At 45.4% G+C, this 20997-nt stretch overlaps 7 protein-coding genes across 7 annotated transcripts; 3 read left to right on the forward strand and 4 right to left on the reverse strand.

Annotated features, from left to right (window-relative positions):
- Nucleotides 1-520: 520 nt before the first annotated feature.
- On the forward strand, nucleotides 521-1538 carry GGS22DRAFT_184758 (short chain dehydrogenase reductase; the record flags this gene model as incomplete). The annotated part of the gene is made up of 2 exons (XM_047964219.1): nucleotides 521-1072; nucleotides 1131-1538. 2 exons carry the CDS (start codon nucleotides 521-523, stop codon nucleotides 1536-1538), a joined length of 960 nt encoding a protein of 319 aa, XP_047823015.1.
- On the reverse strand, nucleotides 1375-3948 carry GGS22DRAFT_68444 (HET-domain-containing protein). The gene has a single exon (XM_047967782.1). It carries the CDS (start codon nucleotides 3899-3901, stop codon nucleotides 1619-1621), a length of 2283 nt encoding a protein of 760 aa, XP_047823016.1. The 5' UTR covers nucleotides 3902-3948; the 3' UTR covers nucleotides 1375-1618.
- A 4225-nt stretch (nucleotides 3949-8173) lies between these two features.
- GGS22DRAFT_184760 (uncharacterized protein) lies at nucleotides 8174-9004 on the forward strand (the record flags this gene model as incomplete). The annotated part of the gene is made up of 2 exons (XM_047964220.1): nucleotides 8174-8802; nucleotides 8887-9004. 2 exons carry the CDS (start codon nucleotides 8174-8176, stop codon nucleotides 9002-9004), a joined length of 747 nt encoding a protein of 248 aa, XP_047823017.1.
- A 1059-nt stretch (nucleotides 9005-10063) lies between these two features.
- On the reverse strand, nucleotides 10064-13209 carry GGS22DRAFT_68449 (uncharacterized protein). Its single transcript, XM_047967783.1, has 4 exons — nucleotides 12792-13209; nucleotides 12427-12720; nucleotides 12266-12375; nucleotides 10064-12214 (listed from the first exon to the last, which is right to left on the reverse strand). The coding sequence occupies exons 1-4, from the start codon at nucleotides 12945-12947 to the stop codon at nucleotides 10330-10332; spliced, it is 2445 nt and encodes an 814-aa protein (XP_047823018.1). The 5' UTR covers nucleotides 12948-13209; the 3' UTR covers nucleotides 10064-10329.
- Nucleotides 13210-15598: 2389 nt separating this feature from the next.
- On the forward strand, nucleotides 15599-16529 carry GGS22DRAFT_196830 (uncharacterized protein; the record flags this gene model as incomplete). Its single annotated transcript, XM_047965892.1, has 3 exons — nucleotides 15599-15780; nucleotides 15834-15975; nucleotides 16071-16529. The coding sequence occupies 3 exons, from the start codon at nucleotides 15599-15601 to the stop codon at nucleotides 16281-16283; spliced, it is 537 nt and encodes a 178-aa protein (XP_047823019.1). The 3' UTR covers nucleotides 16284-16529.
- On the reverse strand, nucleotides 16410-19427 carry GGS22DRAFT_153376 (Metalloprotease). Its single transcript, XM_047959841.1, has 3 exons — nucleotides 18157-19427; nucleotides 16993-18098; nucleotides 16410-16936 (listed from the first exon to the last, which is right to left on the reverse strand). Exons 1-3 carry the CDS (start codon nucleotides 18886-18888, stop codon nucleotides 16651-16653), a joined length of 2124 nt encoding a protein of 707 aa, XP_047823020.1. The 5' UTR covers nucleotides 18889-19427; the 3' UTR covers nucleotides 16410-16650.
- Nucleotides 19428-19463: 36 nt separating this feature from the next.
- On the reverse strand, nucleotides 19464-20976 carry GGS22DRAFT_153378 (myosin regulatory light chain cdc4). The gene is made up of 3 exons (XM_047959842.1): nucleotides 20502-20976; nucleotides 20130-20363; nucleotides 19464-20059 (listed from the first exon to the last, which is right to left on the reverse strand). Exons 1-3 carry the CDS (start codon nucleotides 20677-20679, stop codon nucleotides 20031-20033), a joined length of 441 nt encoding a protein of 146 aa, XP_047823021.1. The 5' UTR covers nucleotides 20680-20976; the 3' UTR covers nucleotides 19464-20030.
- Between the last annotated feature and the right edge of the window lie 21 nt (nucleotides 20977-20997).

Raw genomic sequence — 20997 nt, forward strand, 5'->3', positions numbered from 1 at the left:
TAGATCCCTACCTAGCTAGGCGCGAGCTAACAACTGACCTTCCTACTCCAAACTGAAGAGTGAGAATAATTTAGAGAAGATGCATGTGAGGCGCGAAGTATCCACGAGAGCTTCGCTGCCGAATTACCGTGAATATTGCAATGCTTAATAGCTTTTTTCGAGAAATATCCAGCTAAACCCGTGTAATGAGATACGATCGCATCGTGTGGCCAAGCCCTTGAATCTTAGCAGATGGCTGCTGTATCAGGGGTGCGATAGGCGGATAGATCACTGTTAGATCTGAACCTTGGAATGGATGTTGAACTAAACCTACAGTATTCGGCGATTGCTTGTGTGAGTACGCATTGGGTAAGGAGTCACGTATGTCTTGCAACAGGGGAGCGCATCCTCCGCCCAATTGGCAATTATGCTATCCAAGATTCCAAGATAACTCCCTGTTTATAACTAAAACATGACCAAAGTCTCACCTCTATCATTAGATCTCAATTGAACAAGCCGTTTGAGCATACCGATTTTCAAAATGACAGACCTTTCCATAACTAATGACATGATACCGGATCTCTCCGGCAAGACCGCAATAGTGACCGGTGGTTCGAGCGGGATCGGTCGAGGAGCCGTGGAAATCCTTCTTGAGCACAAGGCCCAGGTATTCATCCTCGACGTCCAACCGCCGCCCCAAGATCTTGAATCTACTTCAAACCCAATTTTTATAAAAACAGATATATCCTCATGGCCGAGCCTTGTAGACGCATTCTCCACCATCACCTGCGTGCACCGCGCCTCGGTGGACATCGCGATAGCTAATGCGGGGGTTAGTGAGAATGGAAATTACCTCCAGCAATGTTTCAGCCCCGCACCCTTGGAATCCGCTGGGTGGTTAGCTTTGAAGAATGAGGGTGGTCCAGATTACTCGACCATTGCCGTGAACCTTGAAGGCACGATGAATTTCGTCATGTTGGCGGCGCGCGTCATGAAGGGGCAGGCTGACGGCGGGAGCATCGTGATAACGACCAGCGCGACGGCATATGTACCGGAGTATAGCCTGCCAGTCTATTGCGCAGCTAAGGCCGCGGTTAGTCACCCATGCGGTATCCCTTTCCTGCCATGGACCTAAACCCATACATATTTAGTTGACGAACCTCATCCGTACTCTCCGTACTACTCTGCCGCTCCATAATATTGCCATTTCGGGTGTGGCACCATCGGCTACGGAATCAAGCACGATCCCGCCGAATCTTGTAGCCCCGATCTTGGCATCAGGGCTCCCTGTATCGACGGCTAGACACGCCGGACTCGCCATCGTGTATTCGGCGACAGCAAAGCAAAGCCGGAGAGTGGAGGATTACGGAAAAGACAGCGAGGATACGGACTCTGGGGGAAGATGGAATGGTCGCGTGATCCATACTATTAGTGACACGTTCACCGAAGTGGAAGATATGCTAATTCAGACGCGACCGCAGTGGTGGGGGAAGAGGAATGTTGAGTTGGTTAGGAAGCAGCAGACAACAACGGATACCCGTGATACTATGAAGGATTGAGTGGTATAATACCCAGTATCATGTAGAGGTTGCTAGGCATAAGAAGGGAGATGTAACCCGCTACCTACCCAATCGCCTTTTCACTTAAGCTTCACTAGCATTTTAGTTGGGTTCTCCTGAATCCATGCGTCTTCGTGAATGGTTCCAACACCAAGTCTCCGGGCGGTGTCACCAGATTCTTCAACCATCATTACATTTAGAAAGCACCACGGTCGGTATTCGAAAAGATTCGTGTCGAAAAAAGCCACGTCAGGATCTCGATCAACGATAATCTCCTCCGATCGTGATATAAGTATGAAGCGATATGACCGGGTTCTATCTGGGTGAGCCTTTACCCATAGTTCATTCATTAGAATAGAACCGATCCATTTCCCTTCGTCGTTCAATATCGCAAGATGTACTGAGCCGGACCAGCGCTTGTTGTAGCTACCTAGAGGTACGATACGCCCTGGTAGGTAAAGATCCAAAACCATCGTCCAACAACAGAGCAGAGTTTGGCTATTCGTATCTTCAATATTTTCGTTGGGCGAAGTCTTAGTCTTGAGTGGTGGCAATATCCCTGAAGGAACACTTCCCAATAGGCCGAGTTCTTGGTTGTTGGCATGAGGGAACTTGATTTTACTCGGCGCACCCACGGATTCCAGCGCAATAGCATAGTTCCCCTCACACACGAGAAACCAGTCCACTTCACGACGGATACCGTGGGTAATGCAAGAGAAATATTCGGAGTTTTCTAGTCCACAATTCCATGCTGCCCAAGTCCAACTAGGGAAAGCAAGGTTTAACGGATAATTTTCTTTGTCCTGCTCGGCACGGGGTCTGTATATGTAAGGGATGAACAAGAGGGCGACATCCAAGTATTTCTCAGGTATTCCGTAGAAAAAAGATGTTTGCATCGTATCACATAACACATTTTGGATCGCTCGAAACGCATTTAGAGAGTCCGAAGCTTTCGTCGATTGGCGAAAAGAGTAATCTAATACGTAATTGAGATATGCCATAATCGCTCGTTCGTCAGTCGCGTAGGGTTCTCTCGTGAGATGTAAAGTTCCGAAGCCGAGTTGTAGCCGCCCGCCGGTTGTTTCTAATGCTCCCGGGTTCCAGAGGTTCGTCCCCGGGGCGATGTAGACATCAGTGCTGTCGATTTCCCCTCTGCAATCCTCGCAGAATACACTATGGCGGCATTGGAAGTATGCTTGCGATTCCGTCAGGAACAAGATCCTTCGCGATATAAGACATTCCTGATATGTCCAAGCTCTTGTACCCCATCTTGTTTTCCGATCTACCACCCCAAAAGCTGCCTCAAATGGCACTGCCAAATGCATACCTTGGACAATTGCTACTTTCTGCTCCCTAACCTTAACTTTTGGGTTGTATCTTGGAAGTCCGCTGCACGCCATTTCTGGGTCCAACGTTTTCAATGCTGGTACGATGGTCATCAAAGCCGAAGCGTAAACCCGGTCCATCTGTGAAATCTGTGCATTTTTCTGATCTTGGTCATCTTGAACGATGCAGAGCGCATCAACCCAAAGATATGTCTCGTGAAAGTCAAGGGTGAAGTTAATCGTATCTTTAATAACAGCCGGTAGTTGGTCCCAGTGAGCAGTGAGTGCTCTGGGTTTGAAAAGCTCATCAACATTCTCAAGAAGGGTTTGGAACATCTCTCGAGTTGGCCAACAATAACTGAGAGCAAGATAATTCGCACCGGCCGGAAGTTTAGCGATACACTTTTGCTTCACATCGATGACTAGTAAGTCTTTTGGCTGATTGTTCGAACCAAGTCCCTGTTCATTGCAACGAGCTCCATGGTATGTTTCACATAGATCCAACCAGTAGTTAGCAAGGCTAATATCAACTTTTGGGCCTATCCGGCGCCCAAAGAAAGCTCTTGAGTTCCGAACCCGCATCGAATCTTCGTCAAGTAATTGGATGTCGCCTATCTGGCCGTCGATTGCTGGGCCAGTACCGCTCGGACGCCCAGCTCGATAAGCAATACCAATTCGAATTGCTTTTGAGTATGGGCTTTCATCTTCAATCCGATCGTTTTTGGCGAAACAATAACTGTATAAATAACATTCCCGCGGTTCAGTTGCGACCGTCTCCTTCTTTAATAAAGCTTCGGGAGTCGTTTCTTTTAAGAGGCTGGTAGTGCAAACAGACTGCATGACAATCCAGCAAAACGAACATCGGTGAGCCTTCAAACAAATGTCACGAAGGAGCCCGAGTCGTTTCGCCGAAGAATCTGCTTCAACCCAACCAGAACTGCGATCTATCCAATCATATTTCTCTTCTTTGAAATATTCGGAAATGTTTATGGAGGAACATACGTCACAGAGGGAGGTCGGTTGACCACTCTTTTCCATATTTGAATCGGATAATGTATCTGCTTTAAATGTTAACAAGTGTAATTGTAGGTTGGATTTTGGGGTCAGTAAGATGGATGATTAGGGCAGACAAGAGCCTTCTATATTTATAGGACACACTGCTCAGCCTCCCTGTAAATGCAGTAAATGGACCAATTGTATTTGCATCATGAGCTGCTGTAGGTTAAGCGAGTATCTGGCAGTGCATGGCCTAGCAACCTTTTGCAAAGGATTGTTTAGATAAATTAGATTTTTATCCTCATATATTACTCACGTAGATAGCGATCGATCGACGAGATTGTTTCATTAGTTTAACTTTGGTGGGAAAATATTGAAACATTATTCAACATTGATGTGCATGACTTGTTTTGAAAGGTTAAGGCCAAATATTTGGACTAACTGCGTGCTAATGACCTATATCGTTGCGCCGTCTGATTGTCGCTTCGGTGGCTAAGCTCCCTAAACGGGCTCAAGTTATAGCGGGTTTTCAACAGAATCTAGCAGATAGATCACTCGGTTTCAGCCTAAAATTTATGGATAGCAATTACCGTCGGTGTGACTGTATTATGTAATCAACTGCCTTCGGATTAGGTCATCTTGAAAGATGCTTTCTAATAACATAATTATGTAATCGATCAATCAAAGATAACTTGGAACTTTTGAACCCTAACCTCGATAGACAATCTGTGTAAGATACAATTATCACTCTTAGGGAGGTTTTGTTTAGCTAGAGAAGGGAATGAAGCGCCGAAACATTGTTTTATAATCTTCAATGTACCAAGGCTCAGATATCCTGTCAACCATCCAATTACCATATGATTACTAAGATCATTACTAAGATTATTACTAAGATAGTAAGCTGTTACATAATCAAGGGGAGGTGAGGGGTAAAAGTGAGGGGCGCCTCATTGCTAAAATGTCTACTAACGAGATGAGCCTAGTAACCATTAACATAGCGCACCTGGCGCTAAGATGGTATACCTTGGCCAGCTTGGAGGACCTAGGCAATCCCTTCAACGAAAACTCTACAGGCGTTCGGGTTCCATTCTGCAACGTCCAGAGGTCGAGATTGAGAAGTGCTATTCGTACTACACATACGATTTATAATTTTGCACCAAGCCCTTTCTCGAAAGCATTGAAGAACAATGGACTAGCCGTACCATCACCTCTCGTCTAAGACTTAAGTCGTTTTGCTGGAAAGTTGGTAGAATCCTTTTAAGATGAATTGAAAGCCCGTTGTCCCTTAATATTCCACCAACACGAAGAAGCGGTGTTCCACTGGTAAGACTCAATCACAACACCTTGCACAGGTAGATACTGATACTTGGTAATAATTCTTCGTATAACCATCTCTTATCCTATATGTCTATATACCTGTATGGCATGCAATTTAATGCACGACATAGAAAGCTTTGTTTAAATTTATCACATATATTGGAAGAAAACTAATAGTTCTAAGAGAGGCTTTAAGATCTCTACCCCACAGTTTGGTTGTGCCTTAAATTCCCAACCGCTAGTGGAGATTCTAGCGCTAGCCCTCGAAGAAATCCCCTATAAGCGCCTTCGAGAACCTAATGAGTTGTAGTAATTAAGTGAGATGTTATTAAAAAGGAGTCATGTAACATACAATACTAGATCAGCTGGTTATCAGTTATCCAACCTACCGTACCGGGACCTGCCAACGCCTAACAATGATTATTTTCGAAACAATAATGGCCCATTATAATAATCAAGATTTCCCAGCACAGCTATTGTCTAAAATATAATCATTAAAAGGGCTAAACAATCATTAGAAAGGTTCAACATTCATTAGAAACCTTAAACATTCATTGGAAACCTTAAATACCTAAATATTTGTATCCTTAAATAAAGAGGTAGGTGACGAGGTAGGTGGTAAAAATCCTTTCTTTCGTAACGAGAGGGCTTTTTGCTACCTACTTTCCTGCCCACCAAGCTATACATAGGTCTATCTTTCTAATCTTTCTGGTCCTTCTAGTCCTTCTAATCTTTTTAGTCCTTTTAATCTTTTTAATCTTTTTAATCTATTTAATTTATTTAACGACTTATTTATTAATCGAAATATTATTCTATCTAAAGGTTTATCTGATTTATCTAAGGACTTGTTTATTGATTAAAAATTTAATCTATTTAAGGTTAAATTTATATTAAAGTATAAATAAGTATTATTATTATAATATAGTGGTAGTAGTAGTGGTATATGTTTTTATGATAAAAAAAATATAAAAGAAAGAAATAAAAATAAAAACTTATGTATAAGAGATGTAGGATAAGGACAAAATTTAAAAAAAAAAAATCTTAAGTTTTTTTATGGGTAAAAAGGTATTGCTAATCTTATTACCGCCTGGGTTCCAAAGTTACTTAGGCACCTAATCTAAATCTAAGGTTTTCTAATGATTGTTAAATCTTTTCAATAATTGTTAAACCCCTTCAATGATTCCAACCTCTTTCCAATGATTTTAACCTATTTATAATGATTATTTTCAAGTTTCCAATCATTATTTTCGACTTTCTAATCATTATTAGCTCTTAGTATTTGCCGCTATGGTAGGTAGGTACGGAGACCTTGCGATTTTTAGAATAAGTACGATGGGTAGTTAGTACGCAATAAACATTCAAGTATCTGACATCATCGATACCTTGGTACCTATTTTTGTTGATTTTTCGAGTCGTGCTGTGGCAAGATCCCCCTGTCTTCTAGTATAACTTCACGATGGAGAGCTCCAGTGAACCCTCCTCATCTGCTTCAAAATACCTATACAGGATACTCCACGGCATGACCGGAGGTGAAATAGCGATACTTTCACCTTCACAACTCAGAATCACCGACCCAGAACTGCCAATCCTCTAAATAGGGGGTTAAGTATATCATTTTACACCCCCTCACAAATCATCCACCATCCATATGATTAAACATTCTTGCTATCCTCCTCGCGGCCCACGTTACGTGGACTATTTGTTAGCAGCAGCAACTCTTAGCCAAGCCACAGCCTCAGAGTGCGACGGCCTCGGTCTCATACCTAATAAGTAACTATGAAAGTCATACTCAAAGCGTTCTACCTAAGATACAAGTATTCAATAGAATTATATAGGTAGGTTAATTAGAAAGTTCTCATGGATAGGTATATCTACGTATATATTACTGTACTTAGTACTTGGGTATAGAGGTTTCGTTCAACTATATGGTAATTAAACACGCACTTCAAGGGAGATAATGTGCTCAAAAGATTGCCTATTCAATTACGTCTCTCATAGATGATAACCATTGAATTGTAGACTATATCTCTGTCTAGTTACATACATACCTAGTATCTATCCATTAGGAAGTAAGTGGTAGCCCCAACTTGCATCATCGTATTAATGATGCTGATAATCTGTGGGAAAAGGGGTAGTAGAGGTAGGCAATTCACAATGTAGAACTAAATCGTAGTTAAAGAGATAGAGTGCCATCTAAGTTGGATGAAACTTGTGAACATATAATTAACTCGTAGCACATAGCAATGATAGAATTTATCCAGAGAAAAAGACTTTGATACTTACCTACCGATTTAGCACAACACTCGACTAATTCCTATTGTTAGGCTCTTCATATTATAGTATCGTCCTTGTGATTCCCCCAACGATAAATCTACAGACAGAGATAGACCGACACGATGGACTACCAGAATCGTCAATACCCCTTAAGATCACAACCAAGCCATATCAACCGTGAAGCTTTCTGAAACGAATATGGCGATGTCGAACTCTGGTTTACGCGGAGACTTTCGACTGGGCACTGATGGCTCTAGTCTCCTGCCAGTAGTTCCCGCCTCCTGTAAACTACCACCAACGTCCTAATTATTACAGAGATCAGTCCCATGGATTTTATTTCCCACTGCCACATCCTCTCAGAAACCTAAGCTTCTTGATTTTCTAAAACACTAAAATTCTCTCGTAACCCTCTTTCCTATTTTTTTCTTACCAAGGTCAGCCCATGTTTCCTACTTGATCTTGATAACTCATCACTCTTACATCTTTCACCCAACCTTCTTCATACGCCCTACGTAGTATTTCACGAGAAAAAAATCACATCTACTCTTAAGTAGAAAGTAAAGCCTCGATTTACGCGAGACGAGGCGCGCAAGTCCATTGATATTACATCTAGGTGTGTCATTATAGCTCAATTTACCACCACAACTTTAGCTGATCAACCTCCATAGCAAGACCACTGACCCTTATCTAGATCTGACGCCTGCGAACTTCACCATTACCGCTATGGCGAATGTACCTCCTACCCACATGGGACTAGAGTTCAATCTCAAGGATGAGGACCAAGTAGGCAAGCCTTCACCAATTGTTGGCGTCCCCCACGAGTCCCCTCCACGCCCGGGCTTGAAGCTATGCGAAATATGCGGAGAAGACATTCCGTACGCCTACTTCAACCGACTGTCATGCGGACACATGCACTGCGTCAACTGTGTCCGAAGCAACGCCCATATGGCATACCAGTCGAACCCATTCGCCCCGGCAAAGTGTTGTGCGCTAATTGCCAATAATACCCTCAAACACTGCGGGGTCTTCTCTACGAAGGAGTTGAAGACGTACATCGACAAAATTGAGGAGTACACTACCCCAGGCCGTAAGCTCTACTGTCATGACAAGCAGTGCAGCGCTTTCATCCCTGCTTCCTACCGCGGTACGCGCGCTGGAAAGTGCAAGAAGTGTGGCCTGAACACCTGCAAGACGTGCGCTCAGAAGTCGCACTTCGGCCCCTGCAAACAGGAAGACGTGGACGCACTTGGCCCCGACGACCCCCTCCACAACCTCGCAAACTCCCAGGGTTGGAAACAGTGTCCTAACTGCCGGGTTATCGTCGAGCGAGGAGAGGGGTGCACTCACATGACGTAAGTTAACACATCCCCTTCGCACATAATCGTGATAGTCACTACCTAGAAGGATAAATCAACTAACTCTTCTCATCGATCTAGCTGCATATGCGGTCAGAAGTTTTGCTACCGATGTGGTCTAGCACTGGGAAAAGATGGGTTTGACCATGATCAGTGGGAGTGTCCCAGATCGGTGTTGGGAGGACCGAATATTCGCTAAGCCTTCGACATTCATACAATCACATCAACAGAACAAACTTAAGGAGTTTGTTTTGCAAGATGAATGGGCGTAGTAGGGAAAACGGTCTATCATGAGATGGAGAGGATGATCGGTGCTAGGCATAAGACAGAGTATGAGGCACGGGATTTGATTTTTTCGCTTTGCAACTTGGGTTTCTTATGCTATGGGGGCTATACAGGCATAGCACAATGATTCCTAGACAGAAAATTCGGCAACAAGGGGGGTTCAAGTTTGGTTTTTACATTCCCAGATAGCCGCATTAGCAAAAACAAACCGGTAATTTCCCCTCTGACTTCTCATCTGATCATTTAGCAGTGAGTGACATGAAGTTGCCAAGGTAATATCCTAGATCGAGACATCCACAACGGCGTAAAATTGGAGACCTTACTAAATACTTGCCAGTTTAGGTCGTCTGCCCACATCTCATTCGCTAATTTAGCACCGATCCTTGTTCTAGTAACACCTGTGGACCATACCTATGCAAAGCCCCGTATTGATTCCAGTAGGGCGTTAATACCTACCGGTAGAACCAGGTATCGCTTGGAGACTCTAAATATAAATCCGGGTTCAAAGAGAGGGTTTTCTATAGGAATAAAATATCCGTTGACATTCTCTCTTAAATGTTAAAAATTCAATACTTACTATTACCGAGAAACTCAATTGATTCTAGGATTACGAGGGTCTGGGTCAAAAATTTATCACATTTGCTTGAGCGCCAAAATTATTCTGGATATGATCTCAGCGGCTTAGCCCCTAAAACTTAATTGATATCCGCTATATCTTAGTGAAGTTGTAGGCGGATGAGTCACTGTTAAGTCTCTAGTATCAAGCACGTGGGCAATTGCTTAGGTACAATACCTATCCGATTACACGGTGGGCAAGGAGCGGGGCTAATATGGATACCGCTGCAGTAGGAATGTTCAGCAGATACTATGCCCTAACTTTTAGGCGTCCTACCGCTAATAGAACTACGACTTCATGATTCATCACAACATCATTACCAACATACGATGCTTAGCGATTCATTAAAAGTTGTTCATTTGCATTGGTGTGACATTATCATCTAATAACCGGATGTAAGACATCGAATCTAGCTCAGACCTTTTCATCCAATCCCCATTCCGACTTAAACATCCGGAAAAAGTACCCCCAACGCCGGCGTGAGTATCGTGACATGGACACTAATAGTGTCGATTTTCATGCAGTGCTTCCATATAGGTTCCAACATCTATAGCAGAAACCATCCGTCATAAGCCCAGAAAAGCAAGAATGCAGCTACTTCAAGGCTTCATTACTCCGTTAATTTAATCAATGACAAGGCCTTCCAGCGCCTGCAGAGCTCTGGTGCCCTCTCTTTCAAAAGCTGAGACCATGGTTTCACACTCGAGCTTCAGCTTCTGCTGGGCTTCCTCTGCGTTGTGGTATATCCACTGTTCGACCGTCATTTGCTTCTCAGGACTTGTCAAATCCGTTCCGCTCTTCAGATATTTAGTCGATCCGAGCGTGTTCTCCTTATCTAAATCCTCGAAGACCATCTCAACGTCAGTTGACGTCCAGGGGATGGTGCTTTGTAGACCGGCCAGAACATTACGCTTAGATGGCGAAGTTCGAACAGGTGTAGCTGCAACCGGAGCCAGGGCGACTCTGTTGCTATTCGAGGTATTCGACGGCTTCGAGGAAGGCGGTTCGTTCTCGGCGTCAGAAGATTGTGGAGACGGAGATGGTGAGATGACTGGCTGTCTTGCAGCCTGGGCAGGTGATACCGTGGGCTTGGGCGTTGCTGGAGTATGGGATTCCTCAGACTGAACTGGAAGTAGAGGAAGTGGCTTGTCAACCGAAGGAGAAGAGGAGATCGGGGCCTGGATAGCCTTCTTCTTGGCTATGGGCGCCTTCTCTATCGACACACGACGCTCAACACGAAACGAGGTATCAACTCTAGCTTCACCTTCAGCAAGTTCGTCAGGTTTTGCATAATCCGAACTTGCTGTAGCAGCCTTCTTACTCGGCCGACCACGCTTCTTAGGAGCAGCAGCACTAGATGATAGGCTCGTTCGGACAATAGTAGCGTTGCTCACGGTGCTCACATCGTGACCCTCGGCTAGCTCATCCTCGTTGGCTAGCTCAGAATCTTGTTGCACAGGCTCTGGCTCGGGTTCAGGCTCTACAGGCTCTTGCACTCTAGCTTTCTTGGTGGTCTGCTTGGAAGTCTTCCTGGTGCCAGCCTTGCGGCCCTTCTTGGGGACCTGGAGTGATTCATCTTGATGAACCTCCATTTCTGTTTCCAATGCCTGCAGCTCAGCATCAACAGCAGTTTCATCGATGATAGGAGGCTCTGGATCAAACATAGCATGATCGTTGTGTGCCTCATCATGATTCGCAGCAACCGCTTTCTTTGTTGTCGCCTTCTTGCCCTTTGGCTTCACTGGAGCTTTCTTGCGGTCCGAATCCGAATCCGCCGCGATATTCTCGTCGTCAGAAAGCGGGCGGTCCAGATCTGCCTCTAGCTGTCTGTCAAGTTCTTCATCGTCCATCGCGTGAGCGGCGTCTTCTTGTTGGGATGTTGTAGAGATAGTTGATGCCCCCGAAACATTTCTCGGCTTGCGAGTAGTAGTCGCTTTTCCCTTTCTGCCCTTTGCCTTTGACTTCGGTGCAGGATTAACGTCAGCCATTTCAAGATCGTGGTCTTGTTCAACAACGGATACATCGGCGGTATTCGTCTTGCGAGCGCGCGTGGCTCGCTTCTTAGTCGCAGGAGCTTCCGCTGCAGTCAGCACTGAGTCGTCGAGAGTGTCGCTAGCTCGCTTGCGTCCTCGAGTAGGTTTAGGCGGGGGCGGGGGAGGTAACTCTTCCTCTGCCTCGGGTTCGTCTTCGAGTACCTCAACTGGTGCCTCCTTTTTGGCCCTAGTCTTCTTGCCCTTGGCAGCAGTACCCTTCTTCGCTCTGCTACGCTTCGTGCCACCTTGTGTCATAACGGAAGTAGTAGTCATAACGCTGTCCTCGTGATCGACAGGGTTGTCAAGCATTGATGCTACGTCTGAAGCTGCTGTAGAAACAATCGACTGGGCAGAAAGTCGGGATGACTGAGAAGCTCTAGCACCCTTGCCCCTCCCCTTCTTCTTAGGTTGTCCTTTATACTGGGCTAACAACTTGAAGAACTGGCATCCTGGGGAGCGCCTATAATGCTCCTCGCTATTATGAAATGTTAGTCGAAGGCAGAAATATTGAAAATAGGTCCCTTACTAAGGATCGTCCTTCGGTTCCCATCCATCAAGCGCGAGAGAACAATACGTGCAGCTAACCATATCATCGGAGTCGACAGTTGGAGTGTATTTCCAACCTGCATCGACAAGCTGTGACAATTTAGCAAAGATTGGCTAGCAGAAGTAATGGGTGTGTTATACCTGCTTCGTTTTGCATTTCCAACCGCGCTTGCCGTCGTGAGGCCATCTTCCAGCAAATGTGGCTTTGCGCGCCTCTGTCATCTCAATACCTTTAGGATCGTCTACCGCGTAATCACCCAGGCCAACATCGATAGCTGCCACAATGGCCCACCCGCAGTGTGGAGATAAGCGTAAATGTTCTTCTAAGGGGCTATCGCTTGACTCCCATCCTGCAATAGCTTTAACACATAGAAAGCAGACTGTATTGTCCGGGGCATCAGGCGTTGGTTCGAAGAAAAGTCCGGCATGGGCGAGCTACAAAAATAAACAATTATTAACATCTAGAAACGTGGGATTTAAAACATGATTCATAGAAAATTACTCACCTGGACAGGGTTTGGCTCTTCATGAGGCCATGCAATCGTCTTTGGTCCTTTGCCCTTGGCATGGGATGAGCGGCGTGCGGCTGGATGAGCAGATTTGAATGACTCCAACCTGCCATCATAGGTAAAAAATTGATCGGAAACCTCGTCGGCCTCCATTATTCGAGCGACAGTCGCGCAAGAATTGGTTGAAGAAATATTTGAAATCGGCGCAAATTGTAGATAATTTCACGTTGCCAAAGGTATCGATTGATGTATAACGGTCGGAGGGGTTAGATCGCACTTGCAAACGCAGAAAGGAAATTGAGTACGGCAAAAATGCAAGACGCAATCAAGTTATTGAGAGGGAAGTAGAACGGTCGCTTGAAAATTCGTTCAGCGTGTTGAAGGAATTGCAATTGCAGGTGCAAGATGCGACTTCGTTGCAAAAGAAAGGTGTTGATGTTAAGTTTCCGAATTCAATTGGTTACTGGACCGCGTTCTGTTTACTTCAACGATGGACCCACCTTCACCCACCAAATAGGTACGTACCTAAATATTCGTTACAGGTTGTGCACGGCCGCAATATCTGATGACGTAAGATGGATGTTTTTGGTTTACCAAGCCACATTGTACGCCACATCACGTTCAAGGTTAATGCCACATCACGTTCAAGGTTAATCGTCCTTACATAATAAAAGCTCCATGGCGTAGGATTTCGGAATTTCGTAGCGTCCACTGTTGAACTCATTGATATTTTGCTACCATGATATCTATCCAAGCAAATTAATAAATGCTACATGCATACGATCGAAAAACTTCCTTAACGAAATCCCTAATATAAATAAAGATTTCGAGATGTCTAGAAGCCGGAAGAATCCAATTCTCAAAACACATACCTACGCGCGAATGTGCACGAAAATACCATTGGGAAACGGACGAATCTCATGAAACATACTCGAGTCCTTCACCTCACAGGTCACCTGATTGCCTAGTGACAGCTTTGTCGTCGGTTAAAAGGGCGGGGCTTACAAGTAATTACTATCTGCAATGCTATCAAGTCAGCAGTTCGTGAGATCGTCTCCTGGTCTTGCATAAGTTTACCGTCAGATTCAACAAAGTACGTCGTCATAATATCCATACAGTTGAAAAAGGATACGGATAGTCAGCACCTTTTACCGAAACTGAATATTCATTTGAAGAGTCACATATATATGAATTATCTCAAAAACTGCTCTTGTATAGCCAGTAGGTAGGTATCTACCTAACTTACGAAATGAAGCCAGCCTTCGCCCTTGCAACTCGTTAATAGCTGCGATTGGCTTCGCTAATCATATCTTCCTCAATGCTATGGATACCTGATACAGAAAGCACCATAGCCTATTCACGCAGTCTTACCCTTAAGGGCAAGGGGCATTAGTAAGTCGAAGGTCAGATATGAGTAGCTACTTCACTACAGTGTCCATATCAAACTACGATTATTAGCTAATAATATCTCCGACTAGGGGTATTAGGACTATGAACGCGTTCAGTAATTGGTCTAGGAGGCAAAATGCTATGTAATCATGTTTGTCAGCAGCTAGGGGGGTGAGATTGTCAGTACCTAGCAACTGGTTCTGATTCAAGTAGGCAATTGCGAGGTAAAATCTTCAGCCTCTACTTAACGACACGCAGGTACAAGTCTCGGCAATCCGGGGATTTGATGAATCTGATCGAGTCAATCTTCGCCGCACCCACAAATAAGGCTTAGAATCAATGCTTATATTTTCCTTCGGCTGATTAGCAGCTGTCCTAGTGTGACTGACTTATCATATGAGACCTCACTGCCGGACTATTTCCCACCCCTGAGGGCTAACCCGCTGAATTCCGATACAGTGCTGTAATGCTATACCGCACTTTCGAGGTTCACCGCATTTCGAAGACAGGTAACAAGAGTAGAACTATCCACACAGCATAGGTAGGTATCCAGAGAGTTTACGTGTTTTGGTTTAAACACGATAGTCCCTAATCAGTATCATAACCCCACAGCAGAGCCCGTAAGGAATCCCCTAGAGCTAACTATGTCATATCATTTCTTAGGAACAACTTTAGGATCTAAGCCATCCAGATAGAGCGTAGATAATCAAGCCTCACGTAAGATAGTTACTAGGTAGTAGTTTTGGGGTAATCACACCGAAGACCTAGGCTAGGAGAATATTAATAGCCAAGACAAAAGAGCCTCATGGGGGAATAACTACCAACCCGGAGGCCTTGACCAAGAACCTAGACTCGTGCGAGATGCATCCAGAATATTGAGGATCATGGCGGTAAGAGCTGAGAATGATAGATCATATGTCCTTAAACCCGAGCAGGTCAGCAATATAGCAGACAGATTCAGGGGGTACGTCGCCCTGGTTTCTGATGCGAACAGTCAGCTACCATGCTAGAAATTTTCAAGGTAGAGGCACGGTATATGGCTACGGCACTTCCTGGCCGGTTCCATTACTGCAATGCTGAGAAGAGGAAAGCAAGCGAGAGCGTATCCGATAGGTGGCGAGGCTAACTCATCAGTATTGACCACGAGATGCAGTCACACAGCTTCATATCACGGTAACATTGACCTTAACTCTCACCGTGGGCGAGATCGATGGTAATTGGACGACAGGTTCATAGGACTGGTGATGATCACCGTAACGAGCGATGAAAGCGATGGAGAGGCCTCAAAGGAAATGTATAAAAAGGCAGCTTTAGAACCTCAAGAGAGGAGAAATCACCATAGCATTCGATATCAACCAAGCCACAAGTTCAAACACTTTCTGAAAACTCTTATAACATCCTTGAAATCAGTCAAAATGGGTTTCGTCAGCTACTCCGGTCCCTCCTCTTCCTTCCCTGGCCGAGACCAGTGGAAGTCTTTCGAGGATATCTTCAACGCCAACAAGTCCGCCATGGCCGCTACTGGCGACACTGGCGAGGACATTGGCCGTATCTGGAATGCCGTCAACCAGTGTGCCAAGATCGGGGTTGAAGAGCGGTAAGTCTTGCAACTCAGGCCAAACATCAGACACAAAACTAATTCAGGAGCAGCGTCATCTTCTGTATCATCATGCAGGAATCCACCGGAAACGTCGGTGTCCAGACCACCTACAACAACGACGGACACTCCACCGCCGGCCTCATGCAATGTGACGGCAGCCCAGGTTTCCCCGGCCAGCACGGTCTCTCTCAGGTAAGTTACTAAGGAGAAGCACCAACACCACTCTACCATTTCCAGAGTACCATTAGTCTTCTAGTAGTCAAACAAGCAACTAACAAAGCCCCCAGGACCAAATCACATCGATGGTCACCGCAGGAACCAACCACTTCAAGCAGAACCTAAAGGACTTCGGCAACGCCGATACCGCCGACTGCATCTACAAGGCGCTACGCGAATACAACTCCGGCTCCGTCAACCCGAACAACTTATCCGATGGCATGGGCGCCACTGCTTCCTACGTCTCCGACATCGCCAACCGTCTCCTCGGCCGCACCAACTAAGCTACTATACAAGAGTGCTAAGCATGGAAGGGAGAAAATGGGCATGTAAATAGATAGAATGCGACTAGGATACGTTCTTTTTGGATATGATAATCTAATACCATCTCCGTTATGAACATTAATCATCTCTGTTCATGCTAGATCATATCCCCATCCGAAATGATAATTAGCAAAAAGTCTTTATTTTCTACAGACAATGTAGCCTATTCAACTACACTCTATATGAATTGCCTCTAACCTCGAAATTTTGAAAGAAGTAAGGGGTTCATTAGTATAGCCAACCATGGGATATCCATGTGCGAGGTTCGTCGGATAGCTTCCGATTTCGATGAGCCGCATAGCTAATAGCCTTAAATATATGTATGTCTTACGCAGTAGAAGTAAGAGCTGTAAGACCAAGGTCCTTATAGAACGCGTCGCTGCTAGGCTTCCTGCCCAAGAATTGCTCGAGTGTGGTCATCTCGTCCTGACTACCGCCGCGTTCAAGAACAGTGTGACGGTATCTACGGCCTTCCTTTCCGTTCATTGGGTCGTTCTTGAAAACAGTATAGAACATGTCTGTGCTGTAGACCTTTGAAGAAAGGTAGCCGTAGTAACCAGCATCGTAGCCCCCAATGAGATGACCGAAGGTTGCTTGGCCATTGCCCCAAGTGCTATTTTCAAGTTAGTTATATCTAAACCCATTTCTCTATGTCCGATGGAAACGCACCTTGGTTCACCTAGAGCTTCGGGGCCCTTAATGCCAGCAATCTGAGTTCGGAGATCGTTATAAAGAGCACTAGCATCAAGCTTCTCGAGCTCCTCATGGGTAGCAGGCGAATGCACCGCCATATCGAAAATACCAAAGTGCAATTGCCTGAGATTGAATAGTGCATCATTAACGTGTTCGGTTGAGATTTGTTTCTCGATCAATTCATCGGGAATCTTCTCGCCAGTTTGGTAATGGTTTGAGAGGGCCTTTAACTGACTAGGCGTCCAGCACCAGTTCTCAAGCATCTGACTTGGGGCTTCGACGAAGTCCCTAACTGTCGATGTCCCGTGGAATCTACTGTACTTAGTTCGGCCAGTCAAATCATGGATACCATGTCCGAGCTCATGGAACAGCGTAACCACCTCGTCATGCTTGAGTAACGAGGGCTTCTTTTCTGTTGGTTGGGAGAAGTTACACACTAGGGCTGTAGCGGGATACTTGCGTGTACCATCTTTCTCCAGGAAACCAGGTCGCAGGTTGAAGTTAGCGGCATGGCCATATTTTCCTTGTCGTGGGTGTAAATCGAGATAGAGATAGCCAACAAAGCCATCACCTTCAGAGCTGTCGTCCCAGACAGAAAAGAGGATCACATCTTCGTGCCAAGCGATGTCTTCGGCTTTACCAGTCGGCGATAACCGTTTCCGCTCACCAGCATCTAGTTCCACAAACACCAAGCCGAACAATTCTTCGAAGATATGTAACATCCCCTGAACTGTACTCTGGAGCGGGAAATACTCAGCAATCTTGACTTCATCGATGTTATATTCTTGCTCGACCATCATTCGGTCATAGAAACGGTGATCCCAGAGGTAGTAGTTCCCATCTGGCTTTAGTCCTCTTGACTTCTCATCCTTCTCCTTTAGCTCGAGAAGATGGCTTATCTCTTTGACGCCTCCTGGTGCAAGGCGTGTTCGTAAATCTGCCAAAAAAGAGTTGACTACTGCTGGGTCTTTGGCCATCTTATCTTCTATACGGAAAGCAGCATGGTTAGGGTACCCTAGGAGTCTGGCACCTTCGTCACGTAGTAGAATGGTCTCTTTGAAGAGGGGGCCATTCTGATTGATCTATAGTTTCTTGTTAGTTAAACTTGGTCTAGCATGAGCAAATAAGGACTATACATGCCTTATTTTCATTAGCGATAAAAACCTTTTTTCGAACCTCGGGGTTCTTGGCGAATTTGAGCGTAGGGAAAAGGACGGGGTACTTGAAGTTGAGTTTCACTTTCCCTTCGTTCTCTCCCGTACCTTTCTCTAGGCTATCGATTACATCATCCGTAACTCCATCCAATTCCTCCTTTGTGAACCACAGTCCTTCGTTTTCTTCGTTAAGGTTTTTCTGGAACTGGATTGCGATCTGACTGAGTCGCATCTTGATCTCCTTGAACCTGTCTCGCTTAGGGCCTTGAGGAAGACCTAATCCATTCCTGATGTAACCTTTACGCTCTTTCTCGAGCAATCGTAGACTTTCGGGGTCTAGGTTAGGCTCTTTGCTTTTCTGGGTCTGGAAAGCAGCGTCGACAAGTTTGAAAACATCCTCGCGCATATTAGACTCGATGGAGAATTCGTCCATAATCTTCTCTGCCTCGGTGGAAGCATTGCGCAAATCTTCGTTGGCTGAAACGTATTGGTAGAATCCGAGAATTCGAGAACTCAGCTGAGACTGGTCTTCGTCTTCTGCTATTGGTGCTAGGACAGAAGCAAAACTGGCCTTTTCAGAAGGTACGTTCGCAACAAGATTGTCTAGTAAAGATCGCGTGGTGTCGCAAAGAGCTTGGGCATCGTTGACAATAGACTCCTTCGTGCCCGTGAAGGTTGGCGGGGCTTGCGGAGGGTTCTTATACTTGTCGGGAGCCATATTAGCGGATACGATGGATCGGAGATGTGCGGGAGCGGGTGAACGGTTGAAGAATAGAAGAGCTGTTGGAGAAGAAGCTTTCGGGCGTATCTGGTTTAGATATAAAGTAAGACGAGAGAGAGCTCGTGGGGCAGCCAGATTGAGAGTAATAGCGAGCAGAAGTATGAGGAGGGAAGTTATTGTAATGAGTGAGAGGGGTCGAGAGTAAGTTCTTGTAGACGGGACCTTCGAATTCGCCAGTATCACGAGGGGGAAAGGGCAATTGGGTCCCAGGTGTCCAATGGTAAGGCGATGGTCAGGAAAGAGAGCTGCAAGGAAACAAGTGGTGAGCACCTGGGCAACAGCGGGGTTCAGTGTATATTTTTATTAGGCAAGCACGTCTAACGCACTTCTCAACTAATGCAGGTGCGTGTTTCGGAGTCGAGTTCTCGAATCTGATTAGGTTTTCCTGATGCAGGTGACTTCTGCCGCTATCCACCTCAGAAATATTGAAGGTTGACGGTACTTGACGAATGATTTAGACAGCCTGATTGAATGTGTCGAGATGTTGAATGGAGCTTCATGAATGTTGATCGTGACGGAGCTAGGCACCCTACAGGTGTCTCTAACCTATTCTAGACTGCGGGGAATTGTACAGAAGAAGGTACCCGAAGTTCCAAAACTTGGAAGTACTTTTTACAAGCATTAGCAATGTGAAGGTACTCCATCTAAAGTCCTACGTTGTACCGAGTGCTGCGTTCAACAAAGATCCACTCGCACTCTCAGGTGGTAGGTACGTGTAAACACTTGGTATAAGGTACCTAGGTACCTATCGAAGAAATTCTAGTGCACAGAAATGTCGGAATAAGGATCCATCATAAGGCAAAGAGGCCTCAACACCCATTGGAAGTTTATTCATGTATATTCCATACCTATGGCCAATGACCTATGGTTACAATTCCATAGTTCCAAGTCATAAGAGACCAAATAGGCCCATACCAATTCCATGTAATCCCGTCCATTAACAAACGCCCAATCACTCCCAGTCGTGGTGTCATGCAATGTGATGCGTTGATGCTCTCCCCAAACAAGTATTGCGGGAGTACGTAGCTATTCTTACGCCTCTAAACTCTGGCTTCCATCGATGTGCTAGAGCGAATCGTTTAATTGGCCAAGATGGTTCGGACAAGATCTATATGCCATTAGCCACTGCTATCGCTCTTTGTCTAGATAGAACTAGGCCTTGTAGAGTATGCACTTACCAGTGTAGTTGACTTGGCCTGAACTGGTGTCAACTGCCTTCAGGAGTTCGTCCACCTCTTCATCTGTCATCTTCTCGCCCAGATTCGTCAGAATGTACTTCAGTTGACCGACACCAATAAATCCCGTCATGTCCTTATCGAAGACTTGGAAACCACGGCAGTACTCGTCAGGCTCTCCGGGGTCGCGGAAACCACCTGGTCGGTTCAGGATTTTCGAGAAGGTCTCAAAATCAACTAGAATGCGTACGCATCAGAAAATCATCTTGATTCCATAGAGTATTTACAACTTCTTTTTGCGGGAAAAGTCACAGGCAGTGCAGGTGAATGAATATCGAGATTGAAATCCATTGGGTAAATAATAGGGCTACTCACAGTCACCGCCGACATTTCGCTCTAAATCTCTGATCTCGGCCAATGTAGGGTTCTGGCCGCAAGCACGCAAGAGATCGCCGAGGCTATCGAGGGAAACGCGGCCGTTGCCTCGCTTGTCGAATAACGAGAAAGCCTCCTTGTAGTTGGTCGAAGCCTGAGGGGTATCATTAGTGGCCATTTTGACGGGTTATCGCAATTCTATTCTTTTAGAGCGAACGTATGTAAAGAGGGAACAATTGATAAGAAAAATGGAACGATCGAATGCGCGGTTTGTGGGTTGTCGTTTTGCTCTCCTTGTTGATTTTATTTGTTTTCGCTTTGTTTTCCGAAGGACTGGGACGATCCGGGAAAGCTGACAAAGAGTTTGCCGACAAAACCCCCTAAGGGGCGCCGTCGTTGTCCGTTGCCAGTGCAAATAACAGCCACTGTTACAATCACTCAGTGCGAAAGGATTGCTGACTGGCTGTTCCCGATCGCGTAACACCCACGCTAAACT

This window comes from Annulohypoxylon maeteangense, assembly GCF_022496945.1.
Source record: "Annulohypoxylon maeteangense strain CBS 123835 unplaced genomic scaffold GGS22scaffold_2, whole genome shotgun sequence".
NCBI classification, from domain to species: Eukaryota; Fungi; Ascomycota; class Sordariomycetes; order Xylariales; family Hypoxylaceae; genus Annulohypoxylon; species Annulohypoxylon maeteangense.

Coding starts and splice junctions, on each gene's coding strand:
- GGS22DRAFT_68444 (XM_047967782.1), bottom strand. CDS start 3,901: ATGGAAAAGAGTGGTCAACCGACCTCCCTCTGTGACGTATGTTCCTCC.
- GGS22DRAFT_68449 (XM_047967783.1), bottom strand. CDS start 12,947: ATGGAGGCCGACGAGGTTTCCGATCAATTTTTTACCTATGATGGCAGG. Junction 12,376..12,426: donor GGAAATGCAAAACGAAGCAG/GTATAACACACC, acceptor AAATTGTCACAG/CTTGTCGATGCAGGTTGGAA. Junction 12,215..12,265: donor GAACCGAAGGACGATCCTTA/GTAAGGGACCTA, acceptor ATTTCATAATAG/CGAGGAGCATTATAGGCGCT.
- GGS22DRAFT_153376 (XM_047959841.1), bottom strand. CDS start 18,888: ATGGCTCCCGACAAGTATAAGAACCCTCCGCAAGCCCCGCCAACCTTC. Junction 18,099..18,156: donor TTATCGCTAATGAAAATAAG/GCATGTATAGTC, acceptor AAGAAACTATAG/ATCAATCAGAATGGCCCCCT. Junction 16,937..16,992: donor GAAGCTCTAGGTGAACCAAG/GTGCGTTTCCAT, acceptor ACTTGAAAATAG/CACTTGGGGCAATGGCCAAG.
- GGS22DRAFT_153378 (XM_047959842.1), bottom strand. CDS start 20,679: ATGGCCACTAATGATACCCCTCAGGCTTCGACCAACTACAAGGAGGCT. Junction 20,364..20,501: donor GCGAAATGTCGGCGGTGACT/GTGAGTAGCCCT, acceptor TACGCATTCTAG/TTGATTTTGAGACCTTCTCG. Junction 20,060..20,129: donor AGGCCAAGTCAACTACACTG/GTAAGTGCATAC, acceptor AATGGCATATAG/ATCTTGTCCGAACCATCTTG.